This window comes from Tiliqua scincoides, chromosome 5 (genome assembly GCF_035046505.1).
Source record: "Tiliqua scincoides isolate rTilSci1 chromosome 5, rTilSci1.hap2, whole genome shotgun sequence".
NCBI classification, from domain to species: domain Eukaryota; kingdom Metazoa; phylum Chordata; class Lepidosauria; order Squamata; family Scincidae; genus Tiliqua; species Tiliqua scincoides.
The window spans coordinates 138,104,986-138,126,768 of NC_089825.1; the positions used below are offsets into that span (position 1 = coordinate 138,104,986).

A 21,783-nucleotide genomic window follows, 5' to 3' on the forward strand; every position below is an offset into this window, starting at 1 on the left:
ACCTTGATGTGAGTTGTTTGCCCCCCCACCCCCGAGCCATGCACAAAGTGGGTTTTAAACCCAATCCTATCCACACTTTCCTGGGAGTAAGCCCTATTGACTCTAATGGGACTTACTTCTGAGAAGACATGCATAGGATTGGGCTGTTAGACTCCAGTATTCAGGAGAGAGTATCCTGTGGGGCTTTTAGGCTCGGGAAGGGAGTTCGGATGTGGTCATGATCCAGCCACATGCAAGTCTTTTGAAATCCTATTGATATTAATGGCAGGGAGTGAAAATTTGAACCATGCAATGCTGAGCAGCGTCTGCTGATCACTCTCCCTATTCAAGAAAAGAAACTGGAAAATTCTCCCTCACCTTGAATACTTTTGGTTGGGGCATGATTCAGTCGAAGGCATCTTTGTGTATTTGATGCTGCTTCCATGGGGATGGTTTAAGAAAATTATATGGTGTAATGCAGCTCCTTCTTTTGACCATAGGAACTCCTGCTAAGCCAAGCACCCTCCTCCCCCAGGTAGAGACAAGATTTATTAATCAAATACGTTGATGTTTAAGGAATACTTATTATCAGCAAGCTAGAACAAACTAATATGATAGACAAACAATGCAATCCTACCTGACTGAATCCTATCTGAAACTGTATCGTTCCAAAGAATATCAGAGGCCACCTTTCAATAAACATATTAATTCAATGTGATGGTACAAGTGAACAAACAGAACAGGTTAACACTGGAAAAGGCGATATCTCAGGGTTTTTTTTTCTGTTAAAGTTGGTGAGTCTAATTGACCACATGTATTTTGATTTTTAACTCATTTTATTCTTTGGGCTTAAGAACAAGGAGCAACAACACCTGAAAATAAGTCACGTTGGGCTGACAGTGCAATCCTAGACATGTCTACTCAGAAGGAAGTTCCACTGAGTCCATTGGGACCTACTGCCATGTAAGGGCCCAATCCTATCCAACTTTCCAGCACCAGTGCAGCTGCAATGCAGCCTCAGGGTAAGGGAACAAATGAACCCATACCTTGAGAAGGCCTCTGTGCCTGCCTCCCCAACACAGGATGCAGGGCACGCCCCATTGGCATGGTTGCACCGGCACTGGAAAATTGGAAAGGATTGGGCCCTAAGTGTGTACAGGCAACCATGATATCCCCAGATCCGGTATCTGTGGATCCAGTGATCCACGGTTCTCCATGACCTTGCATCCCCCCCCCCCCCCGGCACCAATTCACTTTTATTCTTACCAATAGTGCTAAGAATGAATGTATCTTGCTTTTACAGGGTATTATAAGACTGAACCTTATAGACAACAAGCAGGCAGGCACCCTGCATGCAAGGGGGACATAGGAGAACATTAACAGAAAGTAGAAAGCTTCCTGTTGAAGGTGCAGACTGGGTAAGGCAGTTTTCTGCGATTCTGCCAGGTCCACACTGTAGCTGTCATGCCCAAAATTAACTTGAATGGTTTGTTCTCAAGCTAGACCACTGGTATCAAATTTGGTTTGATAGGCAGAAAGGTTCTGTTGTTTAGGCATGGGCTCAGAATGGCAGAGTTTATACCAGGCTTGGCCAAGCAAGAGGTCTGTGTTTGCCCAACAACCTCCTTTTGGCTTGTTTGATCTCCTTGTTCCTCAGTGTGTAGATCATGGGGCTCATCAGAGGGAAGACTGTTGTGTGGAAAATAGCCACCACCTTGTCAAAAGGAAAGTCCAAGAAGGGATGGCAATAGATATAGATGGCAGGACCAAACATGATGAAGATGATGATGATGTGGGTGATGCAAGCGGAAGCAGCTTTTCTCTTCCCATCAGAGGAGTCCATCTTCACCTTGACCAGCAGGGCTCCATAGGAGATGAGCAGAAGGATGAAACATCATGTTGGACAGGCCACTGTTGAAGAACATGAAGAATTCCAGAGCATAAGTGTCATTGCAAGCCAACTTGACAATCTGGGTGATGTCACAGAAGAAATTGTCCAACTCATTTGGTCCACAGAAAGGGAGTGGAACAATAAGAAGAACTTGGATGATGGAGTATACAAATCCTAAGCACCAGAATACTGCCACCATGGCACTGCAGATGGGTCGACTCACCAGGCTGGCATAGTACAATGGGTGGCAAATGGCCACATAGCGGTCAATGGCCATGCCAAGGAGAAGGAAAACCTCAGATCCTCCCAGCCAGTGGAGAAAAAAGAGCTGAGCCATGCAGGCCTTGTAGGAGATGGTCTGTCAGTTGTAGAAGAGGTCAGCCACCATCTTGGGTGGGGTGACGGAGCAGTAGCGGATGTCCAGGAAGGCCAGATTGGCCAAGAAGAAGTACATGGGGGAGCTCAATCGGGGGTCGCTTTGGATGGTCATGATGATGAGGATGTTTCCTGGCAGGATCAGTGAGTAGAAGACAAGCTAGAGAACAAATAGGAACAGCTGGGCCTCTCTTGCCTGAGAGAGACCCAACAACACAAACTCTTTCACGATGGATTGGTTTCCATTCTCCATCTTGCTGCTGCCATCTTCTACAAAACATGGGGACAGAACATTATAAATAAGAAGAACATTTGATAGAGCTCTGTGCTCTATGGAGTGTGTAGAGGAGTGTGATTGTTCTCTTCTTCTGCTACCTTTAAACCACCCACTCACACTATTGCTCAGGATTTTTAATTAATTTTATTCTTGTTTTTATATACTAATTTTTTTTAAAGTTGTTTCCGTGAAGATTTCAAAATTCCATTATAAAAAGTTCTACCTATTGTAAAAATGTCATTATAATTGTTTTTAAAAATCAAATATGCCTTTTAGGGGTATACCCTGTACATACCTGAAAGTGTATACATATCTGTGACATTGCACTGAAATCTACGTAGAAAGTCTGTCCCATTAGGCAAGACACATCTCTGCTGATGACCAGAAGTACTTAGCTGAAGTGCTAGCTGAATGCTTGGAAGCAGCAACAAAGTTGGCAACTCAGGACCACTTATGTTCTTCAGTGTCCCTTTTCCTTACAGCTCCTCTCTGACTACCTCCTCTGCTTTTGCTCAGTTCTATGATCTCTCTCTCTTTCTCTCTCTCCCCTCCCTCCTTCACAGAGCAAGCTTGATACTGGACTACATGGGCCTATGGCCTGATCCAGTGGGGCTGTTCTTATGTTCTTATGCTCTCTTTGGAGGGTCCTTGAATGGTGAGATGGAAATGAAATAAATGAATTTGTCACCCACCAAATGAAATGCAAACAAGTATATATCTTAACTTGGCCTTAACTTTCTGCATTGCTGTTAACAGATCAAAGCTCCGTCTCATCATTTTTCTTCCATTTTTACTCCAGTATTTCAGCCAGTAGGGTTCTGAAGTGGTGTGCAATAATAAATTAAACAGCCCAATCCTGTTGGGCTGCCCCACTGGTGGAACTAGTGGTCCACCATTACTGGCTGTTGGAAAGCAGCCATAAAACACCCTCCAGCAGCACAAGAGTGGTGCATTGGTGCAGCACCAGCAGGATGACTGCAGATTACTAGCACGTGGTGCCGAACTGCTGGCCACCCGCCAGAGCAAAGCAAAGGGCTGGCAAAGCAGGGCTCTGTAGGTCCCACCCCCCTCCCATCCCTGTTCCTCCTCCTGCAGTGCCCTCTCCCCGCCCTCTCCCTGCCCTGGAACTCCTCCCCCTGCCCCAACCAACCTTATCGCTGCCTGAAGCTCTTCCCTTGTTCCGGGCAGTGTCTGTCCAGTGATGGGCTCAGCGCCAACTGCTGCTGGGCTAGCACCAGTGGTCTCTACACGGAGGGTGCCTTAAATGTGCTTTACAGCATGTTTATGACACCCAGCGCCAGCGGTACACTCGTACTGTTGGCACTAATAAGCTCAAGATTGGGCTCTAAGAGAGCAGGGTCAATAGGAGGAAATGGGGGAGGGCAGGAGGGGCAAAACTGGGTGGGGAGGGTGAGGAACGAGGCAGGGGGTGGATCTGGTGGTGATGGCATCCACTGGATCCTCCAGCAGCAGCTTCCCCACCGCCTTTCTCTCCTCGGAAATATAGCAGCTGAAGAGCCGCTGCAGGTCCAAGGAGACCCACTGCAGGGCAGAAGACCAGCTTTGAGTTAAGGACATCCACTGTACATACCGCAGGTTTTTTTTCCCCCCTCCTGGTTATCTGGTTACAAACTTTGACAGAATACAGATAACTTAATTCAGTTTGTTGCATTGTATTCAGCATTAAATTATCTCTGTAATAACATTTTTGTTTATGCTGTTTGTCTGAAAACAACAGCCATCAGATCTCATCTATACAAATATTCCAAAAGGGATCCACAGTTTTAGCCACTAGTCTACTATCCTTGAAAAAGAACTGAAAAAAGCATTCGTTTATAGGCTCAACTGTTTAATAAGGCCCTTGGGGACAAGTGGCACACCAGGGCTCAGCCTGCATCTCCTCACCTCTGGCTCTCCCAGGGCCAGAAGCAAGAAAGCTGTGAGGATCAAGGGCCCTTGTGCTGCTTGAGGGAGGCCTTCTCTTTGGAGGGAGTAAGAGGTAAGGGGTTGCTCCTCTCTCTCTCTCTCTCTCTCTCCCTCTCTCCCTCTCTCTCTCCATTCTTTGATCTCAAAAGACAAGCATGGAATTTAGGGTATGATGCAGTATTTGAAGGACCTGTGGCGGTTCTCTGTTTAAAATGCACATTTCATAAAATGCATATTTCTGGGCATTATGGCTGTGAAGATAACTTTGGAGGTCTAAGGGCAATTTCAAAAACTGAAGGGAGGCTCAGCTGGATCATCAGAGGTCTGGGCTGACAACATGCCTGCCAAACACCTCCCTTTCCACAGCAAGCATTCCCCAGGAAAATTCCAGATGGTTTTATTAGCTGCTTTTCTCTTCCCCAGTCATGGAGAAGCGCTATCCAGGTTAGATTCCATAGGATCAGAAAGCCTTGGAGACATGACATATCATGCTAATGTTTGTGATCCTTATAAAATACACAAAATATAAAATACATGATAAAATAAATATATAAAATATACATTGTAAAATGAATAAAATTTATCTTTATAAAATACACAAAATATAAAATACACAATAGTGGAAGCAGGCAGGTGCAACTGTAGCAGGTGGGAAATCTCCAGAAAGCCATTCTGCTGGCTCCCTGTCCCATTTGGGGGGGGGGGGGGTGTCCCAGCTAAGGGCACCTGGAACTGTTAAACTCTCTTTGTTTCTGTTCAAAAATCAACAACCATGTCCTCTTAGAGGGAAATTAGGCTGTGTGCCATGGGGTTGTGCTTGGCTGGGACCATCAGAAACTGGAACTGCTTCCAGCCACAGCAAACAATAGAACAAGGGTATGGAGAAGAAATACGTCAATCATCCTCCCCCCAATGTAAGTCACAGGATTTCCCCAAGCCTTTTGGTATTGCACCCAGAGTGCGGACAACAGTTGGCGCAATTTTAGCTTTGACTTCAGTTTCAAATCTTTATATTTTGTGACCTTTTTTTCTTTTTGGTTCTTCAAGTCTGCATCTTCAGGCACTGCAGCATCCACTAACCACGAAGACAAAAAATATTGTATGATGTGCTTGTTTTCAAATGAAGCTGGAATTGAATCCTGGGTTGCCCAAAAACCAGTTAGTGCAGATGTATTCTACTCCTGTGGCTTAGCTGGATCATCCAGCTGTGGTTCTGTGGACCACCCTGCCATCAAATTGCGCAATGATAACAATGTCTCTTAAGAGTACTGGGGGAAAAAATACTATTCTCCTGTTTCACGTCTCCCCAACTGTTTCACTACAGGTCTATGCGCTGTAAGGATGGAACAGGAGAATCATACAGTAGTGACAGAGTTCATCCTCAAGGGATTGTCCCAGGGATGGGAGCTTCAGGTGTTCTTTGCTGCCCTCCTTCTACTCTTCTATGTCATCATCCTACCTGGAAATATCTTGATCATTGTGACTATTTGGAATGAGCCCCGTCTGGGTTCCCCCATGTTTTTCTTCTTGGCTAACCTGGCCTTGATGGACATTTGCTACAGCTGTGTCACACCTCCAAAGATGATGGCAAATCTCTTCTCTGGCTGTAAAACCATCTCCTACCAGGCTTGCATAGCTCAGATTTTTTTCATCCACTTTCTGGGTGCAGCTGAGATCTGCCTCCTTATCGCCATGGCTGTGGATCGATATGTGGCCATCTGCCACCCACTGCGTTATGCTACTGTGATGACCAGACTGATTTGTTGGACTTTAGTGATAGGTTCATGGGCTGAAGGCTTTGTGCACTCCATGATCCAGGTTATTCTCATAATCCCACTCCCTTTCTGTGGCCCCAATGTGCTGGACAACTTCTTCTGTGATGTCACCCAGATCATCAAGCTAGCTTGCACCAATACGTACTCTCTAGAGTTCGTCATGTTTGTCAATAGCGGTCTGGTCACCACCACAAGCTTCATTCTCCTCCTCATCTCGTACGGAGTCCTGCTGGTCAAAGTGAGGAAAGGCTCCACTGAAGGAAAGAGCAAAGCCTCCTCCACCTGTGTCACTCATATCATCATCGTCTTCATCATGTTCAGTCCTGCCGTCTATATCTACTGTTGTCCTTTCCAGGACTTTCCGTTTGACAAGGTGGTGGCCTTCTTCCACACTGTGGTCTTCCCCTTGATGAACCCCTTGATCTACACCCTGAGAAACAAGGGGATCAAAGTTGCCATGAGGAAATGGATAAAGAAGTGAAACTGGGGCTTCTGTGTGAAAGAAAAGCAGGACACACTGATGCAATGCTTGAGTGTTTTATTGTTTACTTTGTGTTTTAATTCTTTGAATTCCACTCTCTGCCTGCCTGACCAAGGAGAATTCGCTGTGGATCACTAGCAGCGGTCTGGTAGACTTATAGAATCTCAAGGCTACTATATCAGCATCTCTTGCTCTTATTAGTTCTAAAAAATAATGGCCCCAATCCTATCCTCCACCACTGGCACCAGAGCAGCCTCAGCAAAAAGCATACACGGCATCCTATGGTGGGATGGTGACCAAAAAGCAAATGGTAGGTGAATTTAAATATTCTTACTTATTTTCCCATAAGCTCTGGGACTGCATATGGATCTCACTGGATATATGCCATCTATTTTGGTGGCGTATGTCCAAGGGGGGAAAGGGAGCTGGGAGGTTTGTAAAAGATGGGACCATTGCACCTTTGCTGCCAGAAGCACCCCTCCTGCCACTTCCCTGCCCTGGTATCTCCCCCCTTCCCACCCAGAAATGCCCCCATTCCTCCCATCGCGGTGGCCTCTTTCTTCCACCAGTGGAATGTGCCATCCACCAATTGTGAAGTTGGCAGGCAGAATTGTCCCATGTATCATACAATGGAACAAAACAAACTTGTTTCAGTCTGACCTGATATACTTTACCTAGGGATTTTAATACAATACCTAGGTATTCTGTAGAATATGCAGCATTTTCAGGTACAGCTCAAAATAAGCTCATTCATCCTGACCTCATGTGCTTTGCCCAGGGATTTTAATACAATGCCTGTGTGCTCTACAGAATGTCTACCATGTTTTTGGCAAAATATTCCAGACAATGTCGTTCAGGGCAATCCTATCTTAAGCTGGAACAGGAGGCCTGCACTGTATCCAGCACAAGATAGGGGCCCAAAGTGGCTCAGCTGGAGGCAAGGAGAAACTCTTTCCCTTACACCTGGGTAAGCCACTGCAGCCCCAATAGGTCTCCTTGGACTTGCGCCACCTCTGGAGGTGAAGCCCGAGGAGAGCGGAGCAGCGTGCAGTTGCTCAGTTAAAGGGGGGCTAGGATCCAGCAAATCAGACAGGTCCCAGCCCTGCCTCCCACTCCCCGCCCACCCGTCCCTGGGACCACCCTCCCCCCACCCTGGAACGCCTCCTTCCCACCTCCTCCCTGCCCTCCCCAGAGCCTTGCGTCAGCCAAGCTTGGCCAACGCAAGCTCCCTCATGAAGTTGGCACAGAGGCGTAATGTTGCAAGATCATGGGCAAGAAAAATCCTGCCTTTCTTGTCAAGTAGTTTTGCATTTAGCATTACAAAATTCTTGGGGCAGCTCAACAGTTCATTGGAAAAAATTGTTCAGAGCATACTACTACTACTACTACTACTAAAAAGAGTAAATTAGAGTAATTCCATTTTTTTCTTAATGATCCAGGCTGTGCTATAGAAGGTATTTCAGAGTTCTACCTTGTAATTGCACTTTTCTCTCCTTTATCCAGGTATTAAAAGCAGGTGATCACAGCAGCAGTCAGTATTAATTCAAAGGTGTGGTTATGCCATGCACACACTGAGGCACAGAACAATTCTGAATGTCTGAATTGTATTCATATGAACACACATTGACCTCTTCATTAAGATATGTAAACTGCTTTAAGGAGACAGAGACTTTTTGTGCATATTGTATTGCCTTTGTTCCCATTCCTACATCTAGAGCATCTATAGAAATGGATCTGCAGGGCAATTCTTCCAGTCTGCAGAGCCCTCTTTTTGGTGTTCATTTGGGATGATTGTCCAGGATTCCTTGCCCAGATGGCAAACCTACCCTTTAGATTTGCCAGGTTTGTCAAAATCAGTCTGGCCACCATCACATGTTTCATCCTCTTCCTCATCCCTTATGAGACCCTCTTGGTCAACATAAGGACCAGTCTCCAACCAAAGGAAGAGCAAAGCTTTCTCCTTGTTAGTCACCTTCATCATGTTCAGTCCTGTCACTGAGATCTACAGTCATCTTTTGGGGTCCTTTCCCCTTAAGAAAGTGTTGACCTTTTTCCACATTCTGGTTTTCTACGTATGAACTCCGTGATGCTGAGAACAAAGAAAGCAAAGCTGATATGGAGAAATTGCTGAAGCCATAAAAAATTGGGGGTGACAAATGAAATAAAATCAGTACATAGTATTTGAGGACTCTATTGAATTTATTTTCTTTAATTCCACTTTCTTGGATGTGTAGACCTGCATCAGATTTATGACATGTTAGGACAAGATGAGATTATAAATCTGCCACTCGTAAATGCTTGTTATAAATTAATTTAAAGTCTATAAGATAATCCTAGAATATAATTCTCCAGAGGATTTTGCATTTCTATTACTAATCGTGTTGGAATGCTGAAGCATCTGTGTTGTAAATTGCCCAAACCACCAATATCCAGGCTAGAAAGTCAGGGTATGGAGGTATTGATTATAACAGGGGTCTTCAACCTTTTGTATGCCACAACCCCAACAAATAAAGAAATGAAGTATGAGACTGGGGACCCACTGTCGATCTGCCTCCCACTCAGGACCCTATCTGCGCACCACCACCCCTTTTGTTGCCCACTCTCCACCCGTTATGCCCTCCCAGCACTGTTCACTGTAGCCAGATATTCTTGTTAGAGCAGAAAAAGTTACCATGAAGTCTGACACTAGTGAACGCTATTTTAGCACAATTGCCAAGAACCTGAGCATGACTGGGATATAATTTCCTGGTACCAAAAGATGTACACCAGATTCTCCCCCTTTACCTGGTGGAGCTCTAGTCCAGAGGTCTTCAAGCTTTTTGCATTCCCTTAAATTGCCGCAACCCCACAGCTGAGGCTTCATGACCCCATTGGGGTCCTGACCCCAAGGCTGAAGAACACTGGCTTAAGACATTGCCAATATGTTGATTTTCCAGTTTTAATCTTCCCAGTTTCAACAGCTCTCAAAACCGCTGTTAGCCACAGAGGGGGAAGCTTACAGGCCAATTGTACCCACACAATTTCCCCTCTGTGGCTAACAGCAGTTTGGGGGGCACTAAGGAGTGGTACACCAAGAAATGCTCAAAGAATTTGACGTTTCTTCCCAGATGCCATAATCCAAATTGGGTCCCCTGTGACTGTTCTTTGAGATACAGGAGAAGTGTGGAGTTCCAATAATCATGGACTGTCCATGGAAAGTATAGTTTGGCCTTATGCCTACTTGTGTTTGTACACACACACACACTTTGTTACCTACTGTTCCACAGCATGTTCTTACCTGCTTTTTCTCTTTCTCCCCGAGTCATAGGGGAACTCTCTTGGTTGGAGGGGGGGTTCACACCACCATGATGACAGCTAGACTTTATATGATTTCCCCCCCCCCAAAGATATTGCTTTACAGTCTGAACTAGGTTCACCCTCACAAAGAAAGGTTCTCATTTCACAAATGGGGGACGGAAAGTGAGTAACCACCAAGGATGGCTCTTTGGGTGTCTAAAACTATAACAAATCTACAAGAACCATTATGGTGTACTGGATAAACACCTTATTTTATCTCATAGAGAAGCCAAAATATTTTGACTCTTTAAGAACGTCAGAACTGATTTACTGGAGAAGGTCAAATCTCCTTCTAATTTTATTTCTTGCTTCATTTTCATCTCAAACTTTTCAGCCTATTGGTCCCCAAAGCACCTTTCAAGGGCAGACCAATCTGAACTTGCGCTGGAACAGCCAGGTCTAGTGGCTTGCACTGTATCCAGCAAGGGGAATATTTTTCCCCTTACCCTGAGTAACGCCCCGGCCACACCTGTAAGGCTACTCAGTTGTGCACCAGCAAAATTGTAAGGCTGTAAGGCTGATTGTAAGGCTGATTGAGCCAGGAACAGGGGTTAGAATTTGGCCTGTGCTACCGTGGCCAATTCAGCACCCCTCCCGTGTCTGATTTGCCTCCTGCACTGCCCCGCTAATCAAATGCCCCCTCAACATCTCCGTTCTACCCTCCCACACCCTCTCCCACCCCTTGCGTCAGACTGCCTCGGTCAGTGTGAACTCAACAGTGCAGAGTCTGGATCTGGCCTCCAAGAGCTGGTTCCAGATGGCCTCCCCAACTCCTGCGGTGGTGTGAACGTTCGTGACACTGAAAAGCCGGTGCAGGATTGCGCTCTAAGATAGGGGTCTGCGAACTACAGCCCCGGGGCCACATCAGGCCCACCAGAAGATTTATCCAGCATTCAGCAACCTGCATGGTTTTTTTTGGGAGGTGGTCAAAAATTAGCAAATTCTCTGACATTTTTATATAATTTTATATCATTTTTATATCAAGTTTAAGCATGGCATTGTTTCTTTGTAATTCTTTCTTTGTTTCTTTGTAATTGTCACATTTCTCTTTTGTTCTGAATCATATCGTGCCGATTCCAAAAAAGATCCCAGTACAACCTATTCATTCATTTAAATTTAATTCATTCATTTAAGAAACTGATTTTTTTTAACCCATGAAAATGTGTAAAATATACAATGTGGCCCTCACTCTGGAGACCCTTGATTAAAATAACAAGGAAGCCACCATCAACATTACATTGATAACCCATCAATGGAAAGCATTGAGAACAGGGGAAAATAAATCTGGAGGTCAAAGTTCAAAGTTCACCTAAAAGGCAGAGGTCTCTTACTGGCCATAGCTATGGCCAGCCTACATGTCCTCTGTGCAGAAGGTGGGACAGGAGTGGAAGGAAATGTTAAAGAAATAAATGAGTGTGATTTTCTGGCATACTCTACTAATCAATATCCTCGAAGAAGAACAAACAGGAAATTTGCTGGGTGGCAACACTTAATAAGGGCCTTGGGGATGAATGGAAAGATCTGCACATTCAGGCACAGCATGACCTTGGAAACACAGCTCCTCATCTTTGGCTCGCTTCGGGCAATATAGTGATGGGAACCTGGAAGACCTGCACTGCCTGAAGGGCTGCTACTGCCGTTTGGAGGAAGCGGGTGGTAAGTGGCTGCTTCATCTCCACTGTCCAGCCATCTTTTTCTTCTGTTATTTCTCTTTCAACTTTCCAGTGTCCTTTGTGCTCTTGCTTGCCCACCTCTTTGCTAAGCACAGGAAAAAAGCGAGGAAAATGGAGAAATGAATGGAGAGGTGCACTGCTGGCCAACCATGGGGCAAGGTGGATTGCATCAGCAGCAAATTACGAGAGGAATGAGGAGGCAGGAGATCTGGGGTGCTCTTCACCTCAAATCTGCCACCGCCCCCCTCCAGCCAGATGCTGGAGCAAGCCCCAGGAATCTGCTTACTGCTTCCTTCCTGAGTGAGAATTGAAACATCCACCACCTTGCCTTGTTTCCCATGCAGTTTCCTTCAAGCTAGAAATCATCTGGCTTTATTTACAGGGACAGTGTGCACCAGTCCATCAAATAAAACCACAAGTGTGGCATGCCTGGGTTTGATGAAACCACGAGAGCAGCATGGTAGGGAGCTTCCTTTTTGTTCTTTTCTATAGTGCCCTTACAGAAGTGGCAATCCTGCCATCAGTGTGGGGCAGTGTGCCCTGGAGTGCCATCCTTGAGAGGTGCAGTGGGTGCATTCTCTCCCTCTGCCTCAAGGCCATTAAAGGGCAGTATTCCTTGGGAAACCTCTTGGATTTCTGTTGTTCTCTGTCCTTCTCCACTCCACTCCATTGTCTTTCAAAGCAATATTGGTTTATCTGAACCACCGTCACTGAGGGAGCGTAAACTGTACAAAATGTTCATTATTTTTAATACTGCAAATGATGATTAAATAGCTGCATGTGTTTTCACGAGACAAACTCAAAGAACACAAAGATTTTTTTCTAAACACAACAACCTACTGTCAAAAGTTTCCATTTAGAATTTTTTTTTCTTTTCTTTGAAAACTTCTGATTTGATATTGCCATGTGCATGCATGGAATTTGGATTCGGCATTTTGAAAATCAATTTTAATTGATTATTGTTAAATTATGACATTATTATTAAATTATTATTTTAGAGAACTAAAAAAACTTATCCTTGGAAAACACAGAGTTTGGCTTGCTGTGAGAGGAGGCAGGAGAGGTTGGGCAGTGAATGTGGCCATGGAAGGAGCAGAATAGAATTATGTATGTGGAAAGCCAAGAACGTTCATAGATAACACTATCTGCCTGAACAGTCTCCCTTTCCATTCATTCACCTACCCACCCATCCACCTACCCACCCACCCACACACTCACACACACTCATACACACACACAGCCCTGTTCAAAAATTATTAGTGTTGTGATTATACAACACCCACCCCAACAAGAGTACCACAGAAACCACTCACACACAGGCAGACCACTCGACCCAAGCAATGAGTAGTTTTCGGTCTCATGCCATCACACCAGATTCAGGGTGGCTTTTGGATGAGTGACCACTTGAAACTTACGATGTTTTTGTAACTGTGACGATACTCAGGGTGTTGCTGAGAAGGACCCAATTCATCTCTGTAAATCTGCAGTACCCCCTACCCTCAGATCATGACGAGCGCACATGTGATGCACTACAGTCATATATGTACAGTAGATGCTTGCTGCCACCAGCAGTGTGAGTTCAGGATACATTTTAAGCCTTCCACCTATCTGTTCACCAACAACCCTCATGCTGAGTCACACAAGGAGGGAGGGCACAAAAGACATTTCTGCTCTTCTGTCCACACATATGCACATGCACAAATGGACACATCTTTTTTGGGGGGTCATATTTTGGCTGAGTTGGAGGGCAATTCGGTCATGAAAGAAAAAAGCAGGCTTGTTTGATCAAATCAAGAAAAAATGTACTGGAGATTAAAATGGGGAAAGGGGAAAAAACAGACACAGAGATGGTCAAATTTTATTACTGAGATTACAGGCAGAGCTCAAAAGAAGCAAAATGCTTCTAGGAAGGCAAGCAGGTAGGAAGCCAGAACGGTAGAAGGACAACTCAGAGAATATTAACAGAGAATGTTGACAGGAAGCAGGGACCGCTTAGTTATAGCCCCCATGGTTTCCAGTATTCGTGGGGGGGGGGGGGAAGGAATGTATCCTCTATGGATATGAGGGGGAGCCTGTACCTTAGTACCCTTTCTGATAATTTCACCTAAAAATGTTAAGCCATCTTTCAGCTGCCCTTTTCCTCTAGTCAAAGTAACTGCAGACTGATTTTGCAGTCTCTCTACTTCCCCTGCTTACCTGGAGAGCTGCCTCCTGCTTTACTGGATATCACATGGCCAAGTATGCACTATGCTAAGCATGTACTTGGGCCCTTGGTGGTGTTTTTCTAATTCAAATAGCAGCCATGTGCATGCATGAAGCATATAGCAGGGACATGTGGTGGGTGGGAAGGCAGGTGAGGCAGAGCATCCCCACCAGAGTCCTTTGAAAAGCGCCACTGCCGTGTGAGGCACTCAAGCACTCAGCCCACATGCTCTGCATGGGTTGTGGTCTGGCCCTCCTGCCAAACATAAGACAGACAGGAACACCCGGCTATGCAGAGACCACTTCCTGTCTTTAGCACGTACTGATGGTACATTGAGTAGCAGTGATTTAGAGCGTAGGATGGGCCATTGATGGGCAGGAAGTTAAGTGAAAGAAGAAAAGGTAGCCTCAGAAGACAAAAAAAATACAGAGTGAAAGGTGAGTCTCAAGCTGGTAATTTATACACACAATTTTTCTCAGGAGCAAAGAATTCTGAAGTCCTTTTCTTACAAGGAAATGATTTCTTGAAATGTGTTTGCTAGAAGGTTATGTCTTCAGAAGCACCAGCTGCAGAATAAATCTTCCAGAACGTACCACCTTGTGACGCCCCCCTCTCTCACATGTGTGTGTGTGTGTGGGGGGGGGGCACCCAAGTTGTTGGATATTGTTTGGAGGAATTTCAAGATTTCCCACAAGTTAGATGCCTATGAAGACACTGCCAATCCCAGTTCTCTGAGGAGTGCTCTGAATTCATAACATTGCCTTTCACATGGAGCTGAAGTTGGCTCCTAGTGATTAGACATCATTACGTAAGCGGAATGCCCAGACATAATTCTCCTAGCTAGCCCACCCACTGATTCCATGTATCTCAAGGTGTATAACGCTGACAATACTGTAGCTGAATCACATGTTCGATTGCAGGACTATGCACTGTAAGGATGGAGCAAGGAAATCACACAGTGGTGACGGAGTTCATTCTCCAGGGGTTATCACAGAGATGGGAGCTGCAGCTGTTCCTCTGTGCTCTCCTCCTACTCTTCTATATCATCATCCTACCTGGGAACATCCTGATCATTGTGACAATATGGAATGACCCCCGCCTGGGATCCCCCATGTTTTTCTTCCTGGCCAGTCTAGCCTTGCTGGACATCTGCTACAGCTGCGTCACCCCTCCCAAGATGATGGCAAATCTCTTCTCTGGCCACAGAACCATCTCCTACCAGGCCTGCATAGCTCAGATCTTTTTTATTCATTTCCTGGGTGGGGCTGAGACATTCCTTCTAATTGCCATGGCTCTGGATCGCTATGTGGCCATCTGCCACCCACTGCGTTATGCCACTGTAATGACCAGGATGGCTTGCTGGACAATGGTGGGAAGTTCATGGGCTGGAGGCTTCATGCATTCCATTATCCAGGTCTTTTTCATCCTTCCACTTCCCTTCTGTGGCCCCAATGAGTTGGACAATTTCTTCTGTGATGTCACTCATTTTGTCAGGCTAGCTTGCACCAATACCTACATGACAGAGTTCATTATGTTTGTCAGCAGCGGTTTGGTCATTGTCATATGCTTCATCCTCCTCCTCATCTCCTATGGGGCCCTGCTGGTCAAAGTGAGGACAGGTTCCAGACTTGGGAAGAGCAAAGCCTCTTCCACATGCATTTCCCACATCATCATTGTGTTTGTCATGTTTGGTCCTGCCATCTACATCTACTGCCACCCATTCCAGAACTTTCCATTTGACAAGACTGTGGCCTTCTTCCACACTGTGGTCTTCCCTTTGATGAACCCCATAATATACACACTGAGGAACAAAGAGATCAAAGCTGCTATGTGGAAATACCTGAAAAAAATATAGAATTTGAAGGAACGAGTCACAGAAAACCAGAACATACTAGGAAAGAAAGGCTTTGCTTTTTCAAAAATGTTGTTCTTATGTTCAAGATTCTTGTAGTGGAGAGTCACACACTAGTGAGTGTCTGGTAACTCTGCAGAAACTCTGTTAGAGGTATGAAATGTGTGGTTGAATCATCTCCACCATGAAGTGCTTGTTACAAATTAATTCAAACAATAGACCCCCAACAGGCCTCCAAACAGTTCTGGGCTGTGTTGGACTATTTGCAGCAGTGACATGCAGTGGGTGGGGTGGCAGGGCCCCCCCACTGGAGTCCTTCGAAAAGCGTCATTGCAATTTGAGGTGAGCAAGCGCTCACAGCACACATGCAAAAGTGCATGGGTTGTGTGTGCTTGCGTGCCTCACACGGTGGCGGCATTTTTTGAAGCCTCTCCTCCCTCCCCACTCATCACACAGTCCTTGTGTTACAGTAATAATGCCCTATGATTTACTCAGTAACTGTAATTACTTGCCAAGATTACCAAATCTCAGCATTGACAAAGACTTGAAGCGCATATATGTTGCATTCCTTGAACATAAAATGTGGGATATGCTCTCTCATAATGATAATAATGAAGAGTATTCATAATAAATAAAATCATACAAGAGTTCAGTGTATAATTTTCAATCTATTCTATGAGTCATTTTGAAAAGCAGTGTTAGGAATGAGCAGGCATAATCTGTGGAGAAACCCCCTTTTAGAGAGTATTTCATGTTAAACCAGAGCTTACTTGAAAGCTGTGACTGATGCTGAGGTTGATCCACATCCATCACTCACGTCTCTTGGTAACATCTCATTGGAGCAGGCATGTGGCGGAATGTCACTGTGCTCAGCATTTTTCCATTCACTGCCATGCAGTAGCCCATGAAGTAACATTGGGGGGGGGGGGAGGAAATGCTACACCAGATGGCATCACATAAGATGTTTGCATCACCAGATGTGACCAGGAAATGTGTAGGTAATGAGGCAAACCTACCTCACAGGGATATTGTGAGACTAAGGGTGCAATCCTAATGCGCCCTTGGGACCCCGCTAGTCCCTTGTGCCTGCCCAGGAGTGTCACAAAAGTGCCATAAAGCACTTTTGCGCCACTCAATGGGCAGATAGGCTGGTGTACAGATGTGCACTAGCCTCCCTGTGCCAATGTGGGCCCAGGGAGAGGGTGAGCTCAGCCAATGCAGGGGTCTGGGGTAGGGTGTGGGGACGGCAGGGAGGAGGTGGGAGAGAGGTGTTTTGGGGCGGGAGGAGGGCAGGCGTTCCCAGGGGTAGTCAGATGGGGAGCAGGATGCGGGCCATGATCCAGTGGTTATGCCGGATCCTAACCCCATTCCCAGGCGTCCCAGGACAGTCCTGAGCTGCTCCAATTTGTGCTACCTCTTAAAGTGGTGCAGATCGGAATAGCCCCATTGGGGCTGCTGTGGCTTTACCAGGGTAAGGGGAAGCAATTCCCCTTGCCTCGAGCTGAACCACTTTCAGACCTGACGCCTGCTTACCTGTCTCAGACCCCCCTCCCCCAGCCAAACCTGTAGCAACCATCAACACAGTGCAACAAAGAACCAAAATGGGGGGGGGGGCAAGAAAAACACAGGAAAAGCATGAAATTAGGGGAAAGCTTTTCTGCTCATTAAGCTTAAAAGAATTCACTGCTCAGCTATCAGTTGGCAATGCTTCTTGGCAAACTAACAAAGCATCTAGCTAGCTAACCACAGACATTGGCGAGAGATAAACTTTAGAAGGCAACACATATTTTAGTTAGATAAAGACAAGGCTATTCCTTTTTTTTGAAAGTAAGGAGGAGGCGAGAAGAAGTAGAAAGTACCAGGGAAAACTTCTGCCTTTGAAAGCTCTCTTTGTTTGAATTGCAACTAAAAGAGATAACAACGAGCAGATGGGCATCATTTGGCAGAATACCCATCTTAGCAAAGACAGTCTACCTGTTCTTTCATGCTTTTTAGGGCAAAAGACAGTGTCATTACCTTAGCTAGAAGCCTTACATTAAAACACTGAAAGAATTTTTTTAGAAGCTGTTTGTAACTTTCACAGAAGTCTCACAGAAGCTGGGACTTTGAGTTTCAAAAACTGTGTTAATAAGGAAGAGACACATATAAGTAAAATAGTCTTTGCCCTAAAGTGTAACCAACATATATGGAGACATAGTAGTCAATAGAAATAAGTTTTAACTGCTTGATTCTATTAAAAGCAATAAGGCTTAAGTTTGACTAAAGATGCTTGAGTCTCAGAGTCTGGAATGAACTCAGATAAGCAAATACCAGTTTGGACAGACAACTTTGGCAGAGGCAGATGTCTTGGCAAAAGCATTCACTAAGCCTGTATCTCTGTAGCCTGTATTGTAATGCTTTAGAAACATGTTTGGATTAAAACAAGAGAAAGGAACACAGAAGAGATAAGACAGGTAGCTCAAGCAAGGCTATCCTAATCAGGAAGAGTCTGAGGGAGATGTATGCCAAGAAATGGGTCTGAAGTTCTGCCAAATGGTCAATGCCAGGTCAGTCCTGGATAAAATAATGTTACAGCACACTCTACTGGTTCTTGAAAACTTTGTAATTCAATATGTTTAATTGTTTAATTTTACCTTTTATGGAAACTGTAACCTGAAGCAAGCCTATCAGGTGCCTCTAAAGTTATTTATAGCCTATTAAACGTCAGCCCCATCTATGATGTCAAACTTCAGCCAATGAGAAGTCTACATTTTCCTAGAATTGTATAAAAAGTGTCCCACTCCTTTGAAGAGTGCTTTTTCTGGATTTGAGCTGAGTCTCCCAGAGGCCACAGACGTGTCTTGTTGAAACAATAAAGAACCTTCATAGCCTTCCACCTCTCAGTGTCTTGCTTATTTGGTCTCAGCGGCACTGGACAGACCCACCCCTGTCTACCAACAGGTGCTGCCTTTCTGGGCAGGGTACAACAGCCCCAATCCTGCCTTGGACGCAGCGCAGGCCTGCTGCCCTGCCTACTCCAGGGCAGGTTAGGATCACGCTGCACAGTTCTATAACTTGTATAGCAGCATTTCTCAAACTGCGGGACTGCACTCTTAGCCGCTTGATCATATATCAGAGTCAAGTCTAACTGTAGCAGGCACCTGGAGTGACACCATTCCTTAACACCAGTTGCTGGAGACCCATTGCGGGGAGGAGACCCACTGCAGGGTGGGAGGCTTACAGAGGGTGAAGGGGATTTAAACCTCTTTCCCTTCCTAAGTCTCCTGCTCTGCCCACCCCCTGCAGAATACAGCATGCTTGCTTGGCGCCTGGGGGAGGGCGGGGATTGGGGAATTGGGCCCAAAATGTGAAAAGGCCACAATCAAAATGACCTTTTAAATCCCTCAGCCAAAATGATGAGCTGCACAAGAACAGATCTGGACGTTGTCCACTGCTGTGTCACAACAAATATCATGCCCTTCCAGGTTTCCCATACATTTTATCCAAGGCATGATAGAAATGGGCAACCTGGTTGTATTTAGCATCTGGGCAGCAACCAGAACAAATTTTGAAACAAATAATTATGAAACAGAGCCAGCTGTAGAGAGGTTGGGCAATGGGGCCCAATGGGACCCTATGCCTGGATGGGACCCGCGCTAGGGGGACAAATGGATCTCCTGCAGCCACAGCCAGCAACTCATTCTTCATTCTCTGGCATGCCAAGGTGTCACAAGGTTGGTGTGGCTAGCAGGGCTTCGCCACCATTGGAGGACCCTCACGCCCACCCTTGTGTCCTATTGGCCTGAAATCCCCCCCCCTCCGGAAGCAATTATTGGTGACACGCTGATGTTATCATGTCACCACTGCCTACTTCTGGGAAGATGCACTTCATGCCAGGTCCCATCAGTCAGGGCCTGCCACTCATCATTGTGAGCAGAGGGGCTGTGCAATGGGGAGCCTGCAAACAATATTTGAAATTGTGCCCAACAGCTCCAAAGGCCGGCCCTGCTAGGGAAAGAAACACAAAATCGGATTCTCTCACACATGCTGCTCAATAGTATCTTTGAAACAGAACGGGGAAAGCTATAGTTTTTGCTATACTTTTTAATAAGACCCCAGGGGACAGATGGAAGAAGCTCAGCATGCCTCTCCCCACCAGCTTCTGGCTCTCCTAAGGCTAGAAGCAAGATAGCTATGAGGATCAAGAGCCCTTGTGCTGCCGAAGGGCTGCCATCTCTTTGGAGGGAGCAAGAGGTAAGGGGCTGCTTCATTTTCTCTCTCTCCTTTTTAATTTTATTTCTTCTCCTTGTTCCTCTTCCTTTCTTGTGAGTCACAATTAGGGCTTCCAACTCAGAAGCGATGCCTGGATATATTTATTTTTTCACCTTGGTGTACTGTAGAGTTGAAAATTACTGGAGACCCTATTAAAATCTCCAAGATTACCTGGAGAGTGATGCTGATTCCTGAGGACTTTAGGTCAATCCAGGAAAGCCTCCCCCCCAAAAAAAAAGAATGAAGGGGATGAGCATTCTATTCCTACCCCTCAAGATAGATCTTTCTTTCTTTCTTTCTTTCTTTCTTTCTTTCTTTCTTTCTTTCTTTCTTTCTTTCTTTCTTTCTTTCTTTCTTTCTTTCTTTCTTTCTTTCTTTCTTCTCCACTCAACTGACAAAAATCTTTATATTTGCTGTTTTTAACAGTGCAAATGATGACTTGACAATTATGTACATTTTTATGAGTGAAAAATTCAAAGAAAAAAATGTATTTTTTTCCCCTTGGGAAGAGCAAATTTTACAAGTAATATAGATTTTTTTTTAAAATTCCTAGTTTTTCATGAACAACATATGTGAGTTTGTATGTATCTGTTCTGTGATTCTTTGGTCATAGAGTATAAGCATGGAATTTAGTGTCAGATGCAGTATTTTTAGAACCTGTGGCATTTCTCTTTTTGAAATGCACATTTCATGCAGGTTCCTGTGTGCAGGTATTATGGCAAGCAGGGTTTTTTTTCTAATGGAATGCAGGGGGATGGAGTTCCGGCACCTTTTTGCAGGGGCCCCTCCCCTTCGGAGGCATTCCAGGAGGGGGAAGCAAAACAGAGGCATTCACTGGGTGGGTGCTGGGGGTGCAGGGTGGGCAGGTGCCTGGCCCCTGCCTGACAGCACAACGACCCCCTCCTGCCTCCATCTCCAAGCTCTTGCCTGAACCCAGCCCGCCTCCCCTCCCCCCGCGCTCTCCTTCCCTGTGCAGATTTCAAGCCGGTGGAGGGCGCAGGGGACACGCGCTGATGCTGAGGAGGAGGACAGACAGCCAGCCAGCCAGCCAGGGAGATGGGCTGCAGCACCCATGGAACACCCAGGTATTGGCTTGGTGGAGGAGGAGGGGAAGACAGCTGGCTGGTGCAGCCCCCGTGCCAATCTGCAGCACGAGCCTAGGCATGTCTACTCAGAAGTAAGTCTCATTGTGCTCAATGGGGCTTGCTCCTGGGAAAGGGTGCATAGCCTTGCAGCCTGAGAGCCCAAGCCTATGCATGTCTACTCAGAAGTAAGTTCCATTGTGTTCAATGGGGCTTACTCCCGGGAAAGTGTCATAGCCTTGCAGCCTGAGTAGATAGGCAGAGGAGGGGCTCTGAGGCTGCAGTCCTCTCCACACTTTCCTGGGAGGAAGCCCCACTGCCACTACTGGGACTGACTTCTGAGGAGACAGGCACAGGATTGGGCCCCGAGGCTGCCATCCTATCCACAGTAAGCCCCATTCACTATAATGGAACTTACTTCTGAGTAGACAGGCACAGGATTGGACTCTAAGGCTGCCATTCTATCCACAGTAAGCCCCATTCACTAAAGTGGACTTCTGAGTAGACATGCATAGGATTGGGCTCTTAGGCTGCAATCCTAGGCACTTTCCTGGGAGTAAGCTCCATTGACTAGAATGAGACTTACTTCAGAGTAGACATGCCTAGGCTTGGGCTCTTAATCCTAGCAGAGATATATAGCTGCACCCATTTTCACATGCTAAGGGCAGGTGAAAAGGGATTC

General features: G+C 45.8%; 2 protein-coding genes and 1 pseudogene across 2 annotated transcripts; 2 read left to right on the plus strand and 1 right to left on the minus strand.

The window, feature by feature from the left end:
- Positions 1 to 1,555: 1,555 nt before the first annotated feature.
- On the minus strand, positions 1,556 to 2,498 carry LOC136653827 (olfactory receptor 4N2-like; annotated as a pseudogene).
- Positions 2,499 to 5,789: 3,291 nt separating this feature from the next.
- On the plus strand, positions 5,790 to 6,704 carry LOC136653828 (olfactory receptor 4N5-like). The gene has a single exon (XM_066630709.1). It carries the CDS (start codon positions 5,790 to 5,792, stop codon positions 6,702 to 6,704), a length of 915 nt encoding a protein of 304 aa, XP_066486806.1.
- Positions 6,705 to 14,853: 8,149 nt separating this feature from the next.
- On the plus strand, positions 14,854 to 21,033 carry LOC136653829 (olfactory receptor 4N5-like). The gene is made up of 3 exons (XM_066630710.1): positions 14,854 to 15,746; positions 19,437 to 19,471; positions 20,996 to 21,033. The coding sequence occupies exons 1-3, from the start codon at positions 14,854 to 14,856 to the stop codon at positions 21,031 to 21,033; spliced, it is 966 nt and encodes a 321-aa protein (XP_066486807.1).
- The last annotated feature ends 750 nt before the right edge of the window (positions 21,034 to 21,783 follow it).